The sequence below is a fragment of the Hippocampus bargibanti genome, linkage group LG05 (genome assembly GCF_051943395.1).
Source record: "Hippocampus bargibanti isolate YZ-2025 linkage group LG05, ASM5194339v1, whole genome shotgun sequence".
Taxonomy (NCBI): domain Eukaryota; kingdom Metazoa; phylum Chordata; class Actinopteri; order Syngnathiformes; family Syngnathidae; genus Hippocampus; species Hippocampus bargibanti.
In genome coordinates, this window is record NC_142738.1 from 21,318,746 (window position 1) to 21,337,291 (window position 18,546).

General features: G+C 42.2%; 1 protein-coding gene across 1 annotated transcript in view; it reads right to left on the minus strand.

Moving 5' to 3' along the window:
• mrpl23 (mitochondrial ribosomal protein L23) overlaps positions 1 to 18,546 on the minus strand; it is an 86,093-nt gene that overhangs the window by 52,305 nt on the left and 15,242 nt on the right. Inside the window, exons 3-4 of the mRNA XM_088997283.1 lie at positions 16,061 to 16,143; positions 7,865 to 7,938 (exon numbers count right to left, since the gene is read on the minus strand). Of these exons, the coding sequence (XP_088853409.1) occupies positions 7,865 to 7,938; positions 16,061 to 16,143 (157 nt within the window). The remainder of the gene's footprint in view (positions 1 to 7,864; positions 7,939 to 16,060; positions 16,144 to 18,546) is intronic.

Genomic DNA, 18,546 nt, shown 5'->3' on the forward strand with positions numbered 1-18,546 from the left:
TCATTATCAGTTGACAAAACCGCTATTAAATCAGCACAACAAATTTGCTTATGCAGCTAGCTACAGTTCAATGTGCTAGCTCCGGCCAGTATGCAATTATCACTAGCGGCTTGTGATACTATGATTGGCTAGTGAGTAGCCATTCTGGTGACTAGCCATTAATAGTGTGCGAAAACTCTGACGTTTTCAGCGACTTCCAGCAGGCAATCATCAACATCGATTTTTATGCTCCAGGGCCCGCAGAACTGGTTGTGAAGGCGTACAGGTAGATTTCTGACTCTGGAAACAAATGATGGCTGAAATGTGATTGGTTAAATGCTTAAATATGAAAACACACATCTGGAAGCGGCACAAAAGCAATGAAAGGAAGCTGAAAGACAATTTGGAATTATTTAATAAGATTTCATGGACAAATTCTAATTGACATTAGTCTGTGATTCAGATATTTCTAGGCCTGCAGAGAAGACTTGCCGGCCATGACGGCCCACCACTGTCCCAAACATGTTTGGCAGAGTGTCATTAACAACAAAACAGTTTATCATGAAGCTCAATGCTCAAACATGGAAAAAAAATACAATGACATCACATTTGTTTGCGATCTGAGCATAGTCAGAGTCTCTCGGTTTATCAAGTGAGCAAGGTGGGTTGTGGGGAAAACAATACAGATAACATCCGATTTACGACCGGCGAGAGTTACGACCACCCGTACTTACGACTATGACCGCCAGACTTTTTTTTTAAATTATTCTACGGCCCCACCGTTACAGCCGGCAACGCTGTTGAACTCTGCACCGTGTTTGTGATGCATTTAGTAGAATACAGACTCAAGATGGTCCTTCTTGTTTAGATCTGTCACGTTACGAACGAGGCAGAGAGCAGCCGACTCATCAGAGCCAAATTGAATGTCTGGATCCCCAAGCAAGCAACAGAGACAGAGTTCCGTGCAGGATGATTTATTAAGAGACAACACAAAGCGCTCATCCCAAAAAGAGGACCAGGGGAATAATCAAAAATAAAGAATACCAAAAACGACGAGTTGGGGGGGGGGGCAAAGGGAGACCCGACCCGCATACTACGCCAATGGTGAAAAGCAACTCGCACATGGTGGTGCAGAGAAGGAACAATCCCGAAAGATAATACTGACTACGGATGTGGGGGGGGGGGGGGCTCGGACCGAGCACCGAAGGTATAGAAAGTCCAGGGTAATACAAAGTACAAATACAAGTTGACAACGTCCCATTTTAGCGTCCTGATGAAGGAATTGACAGCAGGTGTGGCCCCGCCCCCAGCTGTCAATCCAAACGTGACAATATTGAACAAGTAGGATTTTTATTTGCCAAAGCAGCATTGCACAAAATGAGGATACAAAGTAACTGTTTCTTAACAAACGCGGACAACAATTTTCTCCAGCATGACAGCATCTCACCCGCACAGCATTTGGGGGGGCGGCGTTGGGTGTCGGCGATCGAGCGGGTGGGATCGCCGCGACGCAAACACCGCATCGGGCTCACGGTCGGCGCAGCCGTCTCTTTGAGACAGTTCGTTCGGCTGCGCAGCAAGGTGGCGGGTTGGGTGACTCGGCGTTGCAGGCGGCCTCTCGTTCAGGCCGCATGTCGGCGCGGGGTACGGCCGGAGAGAGGGCAACCAGTAGAACTTTTTTGCTTCGCCGTCCGCCTCAGTCCGAGCGTGTGTGTTACCCGTTACCAGGGAGAGTGATTTTTGGACAGCTCGCATGCATGGGAAGACTATTTTGGGTCTGCAGAAAGCGTGTGCGCCGACACAGTAATAAAGATTGGTAATACGATATATAAAATGATTAAAACGACACTAAAAGTTATAAGATTTATAAATGAACTGTAAACATTTTGGTATATAATAGTATTCAATAGAAAACGTTGCTTAAAAACAACAGATTGACATCGTATAGTATCCTGTCGTATAAACCTCGCGTCAGCCATTTTGAATGCATTTTGATTTACGACCATTTTGTCGGAACGGAACCCGGTCGTAAGTCGGATATTACCTGTATTTAATAAAACAGCAGCATACAACAATTTCAGGCAATCAGGTTAAAATTGTAATAATCACTCCTGATTATTCTGAATACTTTTTAACATACAAAATGTGATATAATTTCAAAGTTCACAGAGAAGATTTTTTCTCTTTTTTTAATGAAAGCAACCTTTAAAATAATGGTGATGAGATGAGAAGTGTCTGGCATACACAGAGAACATTGTCAGAAGTTTTCGGCGATCATTTTGAAGCCTCATGAATCAACACAAGGAATGTGTTGTATAAATTTAGTCCTGACAATGACTGACATTTAGATTATAAAGCAAAACAAAAAATCTTCAAAAGATCCCTGAAAACTAAAAAAAAACAGCTACAGTATGTGACAAGAAAATGGGGTCAAAAGTGCACTGTCAAATTGGTTTTCCCCGAATAAGCCGCTTGGAGAATTAAACAGATGGAAGTGTGAGAAGTGAGTGCAAACATTTTTAAAAAACTATTCTCCGAGCATAGCCGTTAGCTATACATGAATCAAATCTCACTCTGACACATCAGTCCCTGTGAAGTGTATCCAGACCTAAAAACAATCTAATAGACAAAAGATTGTTCATTGCTCAACTGTTTTTTTTTTTTGCTCATTCCAGTACCAGCACATCTACTCAATAACACACAAAACAGCCCCCGATAACTTTGCCCCGTCTCTGGACCTCCCCAATTTGGCATGTCGCCATCAGACCATTGAACTCCAATGGCCACTGCACGCATGTGCATTCGTGCACACACAAGCACGAAAGTGCGCGCAAGCACACGCACACACACACACGCACACGCACACACACACACACACACACGCACACACACACACACACGCACACACACACACACACACACACACACACACACACACACACACACACACACACACACACACACACACACACACACACACACACACACACAGAGGCTGTTTACCCAATAGTTGGGTCACCCCTCTAGACTGAGGAAAATGTCCGTCACGGAACCCCGCTAACAGGAGGCCTCCAGTCAACCACAAACCAAGAGTAAGGAATGAGAAAGAGAGAGAGAGAGAGAGAGAGAGAGAGAGATAGAGAGAGAGAGAGAGAGAGAGAGAGAGAGAGAGAGAGAGAGAGAGAGAGAGAGAGAGAGAGAGAGAGAGAGAGAGAGAGAGAGAGAGAGAGAGAGAGAGAAAATGCATTGCAGATGAATGTGGGCCTTGGTGTGAGCATCGACCTACAGAACACTTTCCCACATGTGGAATCAATTAGGAACAAACTTGTTTGTACCAAATGATGCAAAAGAAAGTGTTTTTCTGTGTTTGAGTGTGTATGCGGGGGGGGGGGGGGGGGGGGGGAGCAGAGGGAGAATAAGGTTTTCTGAAAATGTTATTATTAATCGATGCTATTCACCATGAAGTGAGCATGATTGTTATTATGAAGTAATTGATACTTGGAAGGCAGTAAGTCATGCTCTTGGGCAGGGGGTCGGCAACTCACGTCTCCTGATCAGCATGCAGCTTTTTGACCCTTTTGTTGTGGCTCTATGTGAAATACTGTGATCCATCACTACTTTGCACTTCACGTTTTACGTAAGTCATGTGTTTTTTTTTTTTCTTCAAAAATGTATAAAAATATATATTTTTTAAGAACAGCCATACCGGCCTCTAAAATATGAAACTTCCATGTATATACATCAAATTGGTCTGTTGTCAAATGCCTCTAGTTTCACACCCTCACCAAAAGACAGTCCTAACATACTGCGGAAATGCCGGTTCATATTTCAGTGCCATACACAAATGTGAAAAATCCCTTTTTTATTAATGAATGCAAAAAACATTTAAAGCATTGTTAGTCTTTTGTTATTACAGGTTTTTATACTTGTTCTTAAACCGAGCCAAAATATAGTTTTTACTGTATATTGATCTGAATACCCGATGATGCGATTTCAATTTGTAATTGAAGTCGAAAGCTGACTGCAAACTCCACAGGAGTAACTCAACCCGCAACTCACTGTATGGGGATGGTTAACCAAATAAGGCAAGGGTCATTCATTCATTCATTCTTCATCAAAACCTCTTCCACTTGCCCAGGACCATGATGACCAATTGGTTTCTGAAGGTCAAAAGTCTGTCTGCAAGAGCATGCTCGTATCAGGAATCAACACACCTTTGTACGCCAACCGAGAGTGCTCAAGATAAAGTGATGACAGAACAAAGAAGCACATGTCATTTGTGCCTCACTGGAGTCTGCCATTGAAATTCCATCCATATAAGGAGGACCCAGAGACATTTACTCATTTTTTGCATCTAAGCTTTGACAGGGGAAGGCAGCCCAAAATGTTGAAAGAGCCATATTGGCCCAACAAAACAACAAACAAATTGATTTGAACCCACAAAAAATAAAAGCGCTATATAAGCCTGATAATGAGCGCAACACATGTGCTATGTATCCATATTTGCTAGTTTAGCCTATTATCAAAATGACTACACTGTTTACAACTACATTACGAGCCTTCATGATTAAATTAAATACTCCTTTTGACTACTCTGCTGTCAGATGCTACCTCAGGTTTAACTTCATTACAATATGAATGAATTACAGTGAAACCTCGGTTTATGAACCCCTTGGCTTACAAACTTTTCGGTTTACGAACGTTACATTTATGAAAATTTTACCTTGGCAGACGAACTATTTTTCGGGATACACACGGGGCTGCCACAATGAGTGATATGTCGTTCGCGAACGAGCCCGTTTTCCTAACAAGAAAATGGTGGCCACTGTTTTTGTCCTCTATTCCCCGCCCCCAGTCTTCGGTTAAAGCCACGTGATTGGTCAAGAACGCAGGGATGGGGTTACAGACAGAGAGAAAGTGAGGCCGTTCTCCAAAAAACAAAATGGCGTCTTCGGTTAAAGCCATGTGATTGGTCAAGAACTCAGTGTTGGGGGGGGGGGGGGGGGGTTAAACATTAAAGAGACAGGCAGACAGAGAGAGAGTGAGAAAACACACACACACGAAAGGGAGATGACAGAGCTTTAAACAAAAAAACAAAAGTGTGAGAGTGTGAGAATAGTGAGAAAATGGATAGAAAACAGTTAAAATATCCCATCAATCAGGCTCCACAAATAACCCGCAGAAGTCATCTGTACACTTGATGCAAAAAGCTGTCAACCCAGCTAAACAGATCACAATTGAAGAAGAACAAGATACAATTATCACAGAGAAAGCACCTACAAGGGATCATCCTCAAGATGGTGAAAGAAGCCTCTGTTCCTCATCAAGTGTTTGATGCTGAAGAAACCGGACACTCCATTCCATCAAGCCATTAACGACCATCACAAAGGTAAATAAAATGACGTTATTGTACAGTACAGTTTATTTCTTTAATCATAATACTATAGCACATTTATTATACATAAAATAATGTATATTTTGTGTAGTTTTAAGGCTTAGAAAATTAGAAAGTAGAAAATTATGTTTTATGGGGACCTGGGAACGGATTATTATCATTTTAACTGTTTCCTATGGGAAATTAATTTTTGGGATACACACTTTTCGCCTTACACACTCTGTCTGGGAACCAATTAAGTTCGTAAACCAATGTCCCACTGTACAGTGTGTTACGTTGCTTTGAAATTATAGAAATGTAATGAACAAAATGGTTTTGAATTTCATTTTTATTTAGAAGATTTGAAAAAAAAACAACAAAATGGAACGTGCATAACGTGCGCCTTATCGGGGTGCAGACAGAGTGCACCAAAACGCAGGCTGCATTTAGATGCGTGAAATCGTTCGTTATTTTTCTTTGTTTACCTTTGGGGTCCATGGCCCATCACCCACTGCCGGTCTGCCTGGCATCCCGACCTGCCGATGACGCAGGCAATGACGCAAATCTTCATGTAGCATATGCATACATTAAATCTGGCTGCACGTGCATCTTGCAGGCAGAAAACTCACGCTTTTGAGTCATAATAATATTGTGCCGTGTGTTGTCAGAAAACAAAGAGCACACACAGAGAACGACTCTTTTATAGAATTCCTGCTGGTAAACACCCCTTTCAGAAAAGCGGGCAAAAGTTATGGTTACCAGCTTTCTGACGTAAGAATTGGACTGAGGATCGAATGCTGGTCTTTGCAAACAGTGACATAATTAAAATACGCATGCATTTTGGAGTCAATGTTTGCAAACATTGAAATTCATCTAACTCCACATTTTTACGGCATTGGAAAATTTTAATAAAGTTTGTGCCATATTTGTCCTCCTACATAAACCATATTAAAACAAAAAATATATTTCCCTAGTCAAGATGATTTGTGCTCACAAAATCTCTGTCTCCCTCTTTCTCAAACTCACAAGCACGCACGCACAGGCATACACACACACACACACACACAAACATGCACACACACACACGCACACAGTGAAGTGTGAAACAGCTGCAACACTAAACTTCGCTGAGAATTCCACACAACTTCCTTGGTAACAGAATACAGGAAGTCTGCTTTTCAAAGATTCGTGGTTGATTCAGTCATGCATCCAAACTATTCAAACTCATCACTACTGCACTGTGAAGTCAGCACTGTCACCACTCGACGACCGGACTGACCTCTTTTTAGCATTATTATCATTATTATTATTAAAATTGTTATTACTATTACTATTTTTTTTCTTTTGACCCCCACTGCCACCCTTTTCGATATTGCTGCTGTAGATTACAAAATGTTCCCATTGTGGGACTATTAAAGGCTTTCTGATTCTGTTTTTGATGATGATGATTATTATTATTATTATTATTATTATTATTATTATTATTTATTATTGTTGTTGCCACTGAAGAAAAGGCAGGAAGCAGACCTGGAGGTAGCAGAGGTGAAGATTTTTATGTTTTCTTGGGGAGTGACCAGGTTGGAAAGAATCAGGAATGAGTATATCAGAGTGACAACTCATTTTAAATGTGAGAAAAAGTCAGAGAGGACAGGCTGCGATGGTTTGGACATGTTCATAGAAGAGAGAGTAAATATATTGGGAGAAGAATGCTGAGTCTTGAACCAGGCAGGATTCCGAGAAGAAGGCCGAAGAGGAGGTTTAAGGATGTTGTGAAAGAGGACATGAAGGTTGCTGGTGTGAGAGAAGAGGGTGCACAAAACAGGTTTAGATGGAGGTAAGACAGTTCGCTGTGGCGACCCCTAAATGGAAAAGCCGAAAGGGAAAGATAATAATAATAATAATAATAATAATAATAAAATTTATTATTATTATTATTATTATTATTATTATTATTATTATTATAAAAAGCATATATTTAGTTGGGCACAATAGCCCTTAAATTACATTTCCGAGCATTCAAACAAAATTTTGAGGAGCCAACAATAAACTGACCAGTGTTAGAACAGGCCTCTCAATAATTAGGTAGGTGACTTGATGTAGACTGTTATGTCACTGTAACCTTTGCTTCTGGCTCACCATCTTTGTGTCTATCTGCACTCATGGCACACCTATATCATGTTGAAACCAATTAAGATATACACTGTCACTTCTCACATTTTAGTCTGTCTGTCTCTCTGACTAATACATTTTATACAAATAAATGAGGTCAGATCAGTTTCTCAAAACGACTGAGGCAGTCCTCTATTGTCGTGGAAAATTGAAAACCCCTAATTGAAACAAATAGAGCCAAGTATACGACTGCGGCAAACAGAGTATGTAAAGTGCAGTGGAAAAGGGGCTTCAGTGTTGAAAGGTCTCCCAAACCACCGTTAACAAGACAGGAGTAAACGGGCTAATATTCTCCAAATAACACAAATATTGGGAAAAAGTAGACATGCATGGGAATCTTACCAGTTGAACATAAGCTACTTTGTAGTCAGGCTGTTTCACCCTCTGGTTGAGGTGATTTCTCTTCTTGTTGGTACCTGAAAATTAAAGAACAGCTGATATCAGAATCAGAATCATCTTTATTGCAAAGTATGTAGAACACACAAGGAATACGTTTCCGGTAGAACACGCTGCACTAGTATAATCATTGAAAAATTTGCAAAGAGGCACTATACAGTTCTATTTGGGCTACTGTTCAAAGGGTTAATGGCTTGGGGGAAGAAGCTGTTTAAATGTCTGCTGGATTTGGTGCGCATAGATATTACTTAAATGTAAAATTATCACAAAATGCAAATATGAAATGTCAGGCATTGATTACATTGACATGAAACGAGCAAATCTCATGATAGCATCCGACATATCTGAAACCAGAATTTTAAAATACATTTGAGCAGACAGGCTACAGAAACCATAGGAGTTGGGTCCCCATGAAAAATGGGACACTTTTAAGCAAACGATTAACTCCCCGTCACAAAATACGATGTAGACAGGAAACATCCGACTTACAACTGGCGCGACTTACGACCACCAGACCCTATTTTTTCATTTTAATTCTACGCCTGGCACGGCAACGCGCTAGCAGCCCGGCAATGCGTACGACAATTTTGGCCAGCCAGCCAGCATCTCACTCTCGCACAGCAATTGACCGTGTGATGGCACCAGAGGGGGGCGTGTCAGGACTAGAGCCGAGGCGGGTGGGCGTCGGCGCATGGGATCGCACCGACAAGAACGCAGCGGCGGCATTGCCGCGATGAGAACACTGCGGCGGAGTCGCCGCGGCAAGAATGGCGGGTCGGGCCACGCGGCAGCATGGAGAACGGGACCCAGACCCAGACCCACGCATTCGTTTGCAAGTCATTTAGCACCGAGTCTCTATTCAACATTTTGAATGGATTTCGACTTACGACCATTTGACTTACGACCGTTCTGGTCTGAACGGAACATGGTCGTATGTTCCCTGTCCTTAATCATTATGCTAAATCAACACCAAATCAGGTCAAATCCAGTTTATTTCTTTATTTTTCAGTTGTGTTAAGATTTATTCCATTGTATTTTTTCAAAATATGTCAAATATGTCTTCATGCATGTGTACCTTGCCCTTATGTATGAGACTTCAGCGTTGCCATAATAATAAGGTGTCAGAACACAGAAGAAATGGAAGGGAACATTGGATAAATCGCTTCCTAACAATGTTGAATAGTTTAAGGGCCAATAAATGCGGTTGTATTTGAGGTAGCGGCAGCCCATATATAACCATTTCACTGAAATAAAAGTAAGTTGAAAATAAATAGGAATCAAGGGGGATGCTTCGGGAGTACGGGGTACCAAACCCCTGATTTGGACAATTTGTTCATTGTTACACTGATGTTAGCGTTTGGTCCAGATTGACGGCGGTAAATCTGATTTGTTTTCAGTCAGGGTTGGATTCAGGCTTTTGGCCAATGCTGCCTTCTGTCAATATATTTAAAGCCTTTATGTACAAACCCTCTATTCCCTCTGCGCAATAAGGCAGATGGGCTAAGCAATCAATACTTCCAGGCAAACTCCAGGTTAACCTACCAAACATGTCCAATGTGGAACATTTAACTTTCCCACCAATTACAAAATTCTGCCAAATTGGAGCACTCCGTATCTCCGCAAATATTGTATAAACCAATTTTGAAACATTATTAAAATATTTTTTTAAAGCATATACTTGTGAGCTATCGATTGGCTTGCTAGCTAGCTTTCTATCTATCTGTATTACTATTCTATTTAAGTTACTTCTGGGTTGAGCGAACTCTGGCGCATGTGGCTGCCGCTGCTCACCCACAGAAAAACTTATCCTGTGACTGTCAGGTGACCTTGAGAGTTTTGAAAGGTGCTTATAAATTAAATGTATTATTATTATTTGGGTAACAGTGAATGGAAAATGGACTACATCTACTTTGCACAAGATTAGTCAGAACACATTGAGACAACCACCCAGAAGCATTATTAGGAAATTATCTTTGATGGTATAGTTTGGGTCCAGGTGGAAAAACAAGAAACTTAACTTGTTGACAGGGAATGCCATTTAACCATTTGCCCAGCTGGAGACAATAATGACATCATGTTCTGTCTTGTCAGAGCTCACCAAATGGAGGGAGGACAGGGGATTGGGGAGTGAAAGTGGTGGCTGTGTGTGTGTGTGCGTGCGTGCACGCACGCGTGTGTGTGTGTGTCTGTGCGCGTGTGTGGTAAGGCGGGGAGCAGAGTTGTCAGACGAGCAGGTTTGCATCATATGCATAAATCAGATACAATTTCTTTCATAAATTAGAATAAATTCAGTACAGTACATAGGGCAGACAGGGAGTTCAAGAGTAACTCATCAAACATCGATGACAGGCCGATGGCCAGGTCATTAAAGTGCTTAAATCCTTTTGACAACTTGCTTGCTGTTGGTCAAGTCAAAATGCAATGTCAATGATGACAGTTATATATTACAATCTGAAAAAACAAACTTTCCACTGTGACATTTAATTGTATGAGTTTTTGTGTGGTACATGTAGCGAGTACTCATGAGAATGGCAGCCCACTGCACAGGGAAGGCCGTAAGCAAAGTTGTAAAACACAAACACCCTCCCTCCTCAAGCCAACTGGAGGTCCCTGTGTGAGTGGAAGACGGAGGTAAGATGTGTGTGTCTCTGTGTGTGTTTGCGGTCACGTTGCTGAGAAAATCCACAGGGAAATATGACTCCCTTTTCTAAGACATTGACCTGTGCCTCCATAAACAATTAAATACCCACCCAGTTGATCCGAAGACGCGCGCACCAGGCCCGGCCGCGCAAACACGCACGCACACTCACGCATACACACACACACACACACACACACACACACACACACACACACACACACACACACACACACACACACACACACACACACACACACACACACACACACACACACACATACATGTTGGAAAAACATTTCAACTTCAGGTAATCCTTTCCAAGCATACAGAAACACAGGCTATGCTTTCATAAAACACTCGCAAATGCAACCACTCCCACTTTCTCCCACTTTCTCCCACTTAGAGATTGCGGTTTGGCAGCCAGATATCACATTACAAATCCCAGACCAGAAGGGTATCCATGGAAACTCCTTCCAAAATACCCCCGGTGCCCGTGGAGGGAAGAAAGGGTCCGTGTGCGCCCCTCACTCTTTTTTGCCTCTTCCTGTCTTTATACTGCCAATGGAGTAGAACTCTCAACATAGACAGGGATACCTTCTCTGACGCACTACAGGATCACAGCGGCCCCGAAAGACCCCTTTCTTCTGTCGCCACCCCTGCCAAAGCACCAGTCCTCCTGTTTCCATCTACACTCATCCTAAGGGGCTCTCCTTTTTTCCAAGCTTTAATGACATCGCCCTAGTAAACAGTGTAGATGAATCTTTCACAATGTAGGCGAGGGATAGGAAGGATATTCCGGTAATTCTGTTACTATGGTTACAGATTGGATAAACGACATTTTTTATTCGTGTACAAACATATCGTGACACATTTTACTTATACTTGTATTGTATGTATTGGAATTGTATTTATTTATTTTTTAATGTTTTTGATACATGCTTTTTTATGTCTTGAATTTGTAAAATAATAATAGATGCAGTGTTTGCTTTAAGAATGCTGATAGAGAAGTACAGAGAAGGTCAGAAGGAATTGCATTGTGTCTTTGTAGATCTGAAGAAAGCGTACGACAGGGCGCCCAGAGAAGAGCTGTGGTATTGCATGAGGAAGTCTGGAGTGACATAAAAGTCTGTCAGAGCGGTGCAAGACGTATCATGACTGGAAGACAGTTGTGAGGTGTGCTGTCGGTGTGACTGAGGAATTCAAGGTGGAGGTAGGACTCCACCAGGGGTCAGCTCTGAGCCCCTTCTTATTTGCTATGGTGATGGACAGGCTGACAGACGATGTTAGACAAGAATCTCCTTGGACCATGATGTTTGCAGATGACATTGTGATCTTTAGCAAGAACGGGGAACAGGTGGCGGAGAAACTAGAGATGTGGAGATATGCCCTGGAAAGGAGAGGAATGAAGATCAGTCGCAGCAAGACGGAATATATGTGTGTGAATGAGAGGGATCCAAGTGCAAGAGTGAGGCTACAGGGAGAAGAGATAAAGAAGGTGGAGGATTTTAAGTACTTGGGGTCAACTGTCCAGAGCAATGGAGAGTGTGGAAAAGAGGTGAAGAAGCGTGTCCAGGCAGGCTGGAGCGGCTGGAGAAAAATGTCAGGTGTGATGTGTGATAGAAGGGTTTCAGCTAGGATGAAAGGAAAAATGTATAAAACAGTGGTGAGACCAGCCATGATGTTTGGACTGGAGACAGTGCCACTGAAGAAAAGACAGGAAGAAGAGCTGGAGGTAGCAGGGCTAAATATGTTGAGGTTTTCTTTGGGAGTGACCAGGTTGGATAGGATCAGGAATGAGTACATTAGAAGGACAACTCATATTCAAGGCTTTGGAGAGAAAGTCAGAGAGGCCAGACTGAGATGGTTTGGACATGTCCAGAGGAGAGAGAGTGACTATATTGGGAGAAGGATGCTGAGCCTTGAACTGACAGGCAGGAGACCGAGAGGAAGACCGAAGAGGTGATTTATGGTCAAAGAGGACATGAATGTATCTGGTGTGAGAGAAGATGATGCACAAAACCGGGTTAGGTGGAGGACATTGATTCGCTGTGGCGACCCCTGAAGGGAAAAGCCGAAAGGAAAAGAAAATAACAATATTTTTTTGGGGCTAATAAAGGGTTCGGTCAATGTGCATCTGAAGTGACTGGGTTCGATACCTCGAACAAGGTTACTGGTAGTATTAGACCTCTTTAAAACAACTCACATACACCGCTCTTGTGTGGGTCACACTAGTTTAGTCGGGATGGTTCAAATCCATCTACATGCTTTTCAATTGAGCAATCATTGTTTTGACACATATGCACCGTTGAGAAAGTGGAATCGGACTTTAATAAGAAATTTCTGATCTGAGAAAGCTCAGGGGCAGGCGAAAAGTAGACCTGCAAAGTGGTTGTCCTGCTTGGGTGTGGGTTGGGTTGGGTGCTTGAGTGAAAGATTTAAACTGCGCATTCACAAAGCATTACTTTCAATTCAGTTTATTGTTTTGGTGTTGCAGCTTCAAATTTAAAAATAAAACTGGGAAAAAACCCTCAGCCATTTACAAGCAGCAAAAACTTAATACATATAGAGTGGTACCTCGGTTCTCGACCATAATTCGTTCCAGGACCCTTCTCCACCCGCTGTCATTCTCTAATCACGGACACGGGGCATTTATACGGTTCGCGATAACCTCGCCAATGCCGGATGATTGACTCAACTCGCCACCGTACCTGGACTCTTCCTTCGATGCGCGAGTCTATCCAGTCCGAGGTATTTTCCCTGCTCCTGTAAATTTATGTCATCTTCCAGGATTGCGTAGTTTTGCACCCTCGTGTGCCATTTGCTTTTTGGCATAGTAAGCGGGTCGGATCACCCCCTGCCTTCTTACTCGCTGTGTTTTCTTTTGTGACTAAACATCCTGCTTGGTTAGTACGTGTCTGTTTTGGGATCCCAAACATTCCACTACGTTCCGACGAGTCATCTCCCGTCACTCTCGCTCGGAACGTGACAGCTTCGGATGACTCGGCTACAGGATGTTCTTTTCTCTTAAAATATCTATCCAATGACACTTGCTCTCACTCCCACAGCAACATCACTAGATTTCACAGCTTTCACAGCTTTCACACACTTATTCTTTAATATCGTACTGATCATAGATTTTGCCATGCTGTATTCCCTCGCCAGATCAGACACTCGCACACATCCTTCATATTTTGCGATTATTTCTTTCTTAAATGCAATAGTTGTACGCACTACCTTTCTTTTGTCACTTTAAGCAGCACTTACTTTCTTTGGAGGCATGATTAGGGGCTAAAACTCTTCGTACACCTATATTAAACACTAGAGCAAAACGCAGCACGTCTGCTAGCGACAACAGTTGGTCACGAACAGAGCGATACACCCGTGCGCCGCTCAGCTCCCCACCCTCGCGTACGCACTCACGCGTCATATTGGCGTTCGAACCCCGATTGATTTTCGAACGCCGAAGCAAGAATATCTCAAATATTTTGTTCGAACACCGATTTGTTCGAACAGTGAGGCGTTCGAGAACCGAGGTACCACTGTACTACAATATTTTAAATACACATGCAGTGTGGCTGTTTGTTGTGAGTTTTATTTGATAGTAAAGTACACCTTACATCCTTCCAATCATGTTTAATATACAAATATAGTATACAAAGTTGCAAACATACAGTATAGACCTCACAGTACGGTGTGTGTGTGACGTGCATCCATCTGTGTTCAATTGAAATAGAGGACATGACTTGGAAAGGCTGGCAAAGCATATCATAGTAAAAAAAAACAATCCATGGGGTGAAGGGGACCGCCTGGAAGGACTCAGAAACAGTATTGTGGCAAGGCACAGAACTGGGCAAAATTACAAATAATTTTCCGCTGTACTTACTCATGTTCCTAAGAGCACATATTATAATTCTTAAATAGCAGAACTTTGGAACAACCGGGACAATTCCTAGAGGTGACGCCCGGATAAACTGAGCAATCGAGGTAGAAGACCTTTGTAAGTCGTGTGACCGTAAAACAGCCTGAACCTGAAAATTTCTCAGAAAAGATGGGAAGTGCCACAAGGACAACCACGTGATATTGGAAAGGTGAGTCGTACCTTCCAGAAAGTCGATTTTCAGTTTCGGACATTCGTGACAGCAACAACCTGGCAGAAGCACTATGTTTGCCGACGGTCCTCATTCCCTCAGTGATGAACGCCCGTTTTGCTGACCCGTTTTGCTGAGAGAAACACGGCCCGCATGTCTGGTGTGTTTGTGTGCGCGTGTGTGTGTGTATGTGTGTGTGTGCGTGCGTGCATGTGTCTGTGTGTGTGTGTGTGTGTGTTTGCGTGTGTGTGTGTGTGCGTGTGTGTCCGCAGTGTTGTTTTCACCGAGGACACTGACACTGCTAGGCTAGCCCATACTGCAGTGCTAGCCCATACTACAATGGAATTGAGTGCCTTGGGGAAGATCAAGTGCACTTTTCACCAATGTCTAGCATTAACCGAGAGTCGAATATTGATCTGTAAATAACAAATTAGCATGCAAGACCAGTAGCATGTAAGAAAAAAAACCACACTCAGGTGATGGCCGCAGCATGTTTAACTGCTAGATAATGGAGGAGAGGCTTGGCATCTCACAGTTAATTTTCCCCATAAATTTAGATTTGATGTTGTTGGTGTGATTGTATTTATGATTGTATTTATCTCAGGCATTCCTTGTTATCGGTCCTGTTTTGTTGATACTGGAGTGATGAATGTGATATTTTTTTCCACCAAACATCAGAGTTAACCTGTCGGATCGTTCTCATGCATCCCTATTTAAACCCTGCCATCCTACATTATGGACATCGAATGCCAGTTGTGGCAGGGTCACCACAACTTGGCTCATGTTTGCCCAAAAGGGCCACCACCCAAGGCTTAACGCATTCACTCCTAAAGACATGCATATTTATGCCAGTTTGACGCCAAGTATTTATTCCGAGGTACTTTTTCTTTTCATCCCCCCCCCCCCCAACAGTTAGTGTAAAAGGGGGACTGAAACAAAATCTGTCACTTTTAATGTTGGACATTGGCCTTTTTAATCAAAGAAATTTTGATGTGATTAAACAGAATAGGTTTTTTTTTCATTTTCCAGCGAAAGAGGCCAAAACATCGCTACCTGTGAAGAATGGCTCTTCCCGTGGGTTTTCTCTGGGTTCTCCAGTTTCCTCCCATATTCCGAAAACATATATGATGGGTTAAATCGTAAGGTGTGATTGTGAGTACAAATGGTTATTCGCCTACAGTATGTATGCCCTCTGCTTGGCTGGAATCCAGCTCAGGATGTGACCTGCTTACTGCCCAAAGACAGCCCGAATAGGCTCCAGTAGGTCAGTGACCCTTGTAAGGATAACTGTCTGACTGAAATAATGAATAATTTCAGAGCTACCACTTATCTTTTTTAAGAGACATGATTACTACATTGTTCAGTGTTCTCTCTGGGTTATATTAGGTCTGGAAAAAGTGAAAAAACACTCACCAAACTGTATCCTGGTGCGAACTTCTCCCACTGGAACATTGTATATCTTCTCCAGATAGTTTTTGACATCATACTTGGTCATTCTGTTTACACATGCCAGCCCGCCAGGGAGGTAACACCCGCAGGTAGGTTCCGGAATGGAGAAGAAAACATTGGTTACACGAGGCATTTATAGCACTGATTATAATGTTTTTGTGAGGAATAAGCGGTACGGAAAATGGATGGATGGATGGACGGATGGATGGATGGATGGATGGATGGATGGATGGATGGATCAGAACAATTGGTGAGCAGTTGATTCTATTTCCTTAAAATCTGCAGTAGTTCTGAAGAGAAGGGCCTACATCAAACATACTCATCATCCTATCATTCTGTTCTGCCTTTGTGGCGTAAAAAGTCAAAAGAAAGGAAAAGAGAGTGTCGGTCTTCAACCAATTATATCGCTGTGTGTATTGATTGAGTGCAGTGAAATCCTATACAGGAAGCAGGCCTGGCACCAAGCTCCTGCTCACCCACTGGGCAACATTTGAAACATGCTGCTTTGACCAGAGGAAGAAAGGCTTTTAACTGCTAATCAATTTAGCGAATTTGATTAGCCTGGTTGAGAGCACTTCCCAAATGCATCTGACAAAGTGCTTTATAGTGACGCTGTGGTCTAACATAAGTACCTCGGATATGGTATCTTCTATCACATTACACGCTTCTTTGATTGAGTGGGGTAATGTGTATGCCTAAATTTCACTAGGATACAACACAATGTCTTCACATGTTGGAACAATATTAGGTGACGCTGGAAAAAAATTAAAAAACATTTTGTGAAGTCTTTCAAACTCATGATGAGGTCATGTGTGCTGAATAACAATTTGTATTTTCCACTACACTGGCATAATGTACATGTTGATAAGATGAGCTTTTAATCAATGATGTAAAATTTAACTATAACAGACAGGTCATTGATTAAATACAGGTATGTAATCACGCCTTTGTTTTGATCCGTGAGACATAATTTGACGGTATTTGGGCCGTGATAGTAGATTTTTGTTTGTTCCTTTATTCTTCTATACATACTGTACAGATTAAACTACCAGATGGAATTTTATCCAATGCTGTGACCTTTAAAGCTCTGGGGTGTTTCTTAAAGGTGGACTGACACTGAGCCAAGAAGATTAAGAGTATCAGTTCCAAGATGTTGAGGGCGGTCTAATTACACATGTGCTCTGAGAGCACGGGGTAGGTGAAAGGGCACAGTCCAAAATGTACAGAACAAGTAAGAGTCATTTTTGATGGTACATGATGAAAAGGGTGGTTCATGTCATAATAGCCCACAAAACCGAAAAGTGTCAAAGTCAGGGCCCGGGGACCAGATTTGCCCCGCCATGCCATTTTATGTGGCTCGCAGAAGCAAACCATGAGTGTCAACTATCAAGATTCTGGCTGAAATCTGTACCGAAATATCAAATTATCATGGGTAATGAATAAGGAGATTGTCCATTGAACCTCAGATGGAAGCCACAACTCTGAAGCGGCCCATGACAAAAAATGAGTTGGATACCCCTTGAATAGAACAATAGTGAGCGATTCATTTTCCAAATGGCCACCCTATGAAACTGAAAGGGCCACGCCAGTCTGGTAACTGTTATTGTGTTCTACAGTCATAAGAATGGGGTACTAACTTGTACGGACAGGAAATTTGGCCATAACAAACATGCGAATCAAAACTCTGAAGATCGAGGACACTGATTCGCTGTGGCGACCCCTGAAGGGAAAAGCCGAAAGGAAAAGAAGAATTGACATTAGGAAAAACAAACGTCCACAGTGTCCATCAGTTTTATGATAGTGTACTGATATTTTGATTTTTTTGACCAATCATACCATACACCAATCACTCGTCATAATTGGGGTGTCAAAATGTGAATTAGAAGTACTGGTATATTACTGAACAGTAACATATAACAATAATTATTGAAGATTGGTTCTTTTTAAGAACCGGTTCCCAGTGTATTGGAATCTCGCTTTGACGGACTGACTGGGGCAAGAGGTCATCCTTGAGAACCAATTGTCCATTCAAGTTTTTTTGTGTGGCCTAAAAGCACAAAATACAGTACCATTTTCTTTTCATGGACTAAATTATGCAATAATTATTGTAAATGCATATTAAAAACGGTGTTATCACAAGATGAGATAAGATATATTTTTGGCCTTTTTTCTGCAAAATGTTTGGTAGTGAGAACACTGGTTTAAAAACTAACAAAAAGATACTGCAAGAAATGTGACTGCTAACATGTCAGCACGGGGATTAGCCAGGCTGCGACAACGTGCTGGCATGGCTCGGGCAATTTCATAAGTTCACTGGTGCACTAAAAGCTTGGCTAAAACAAACATGCGAATCAAACTGCTAAAGATGGAGGATACTGATTCGCTGTGGCGACCCCTTGAAGGGAAAAGCCAAAAGGAAAAGAAGAAGACTGATGCACTAACGTCACTTT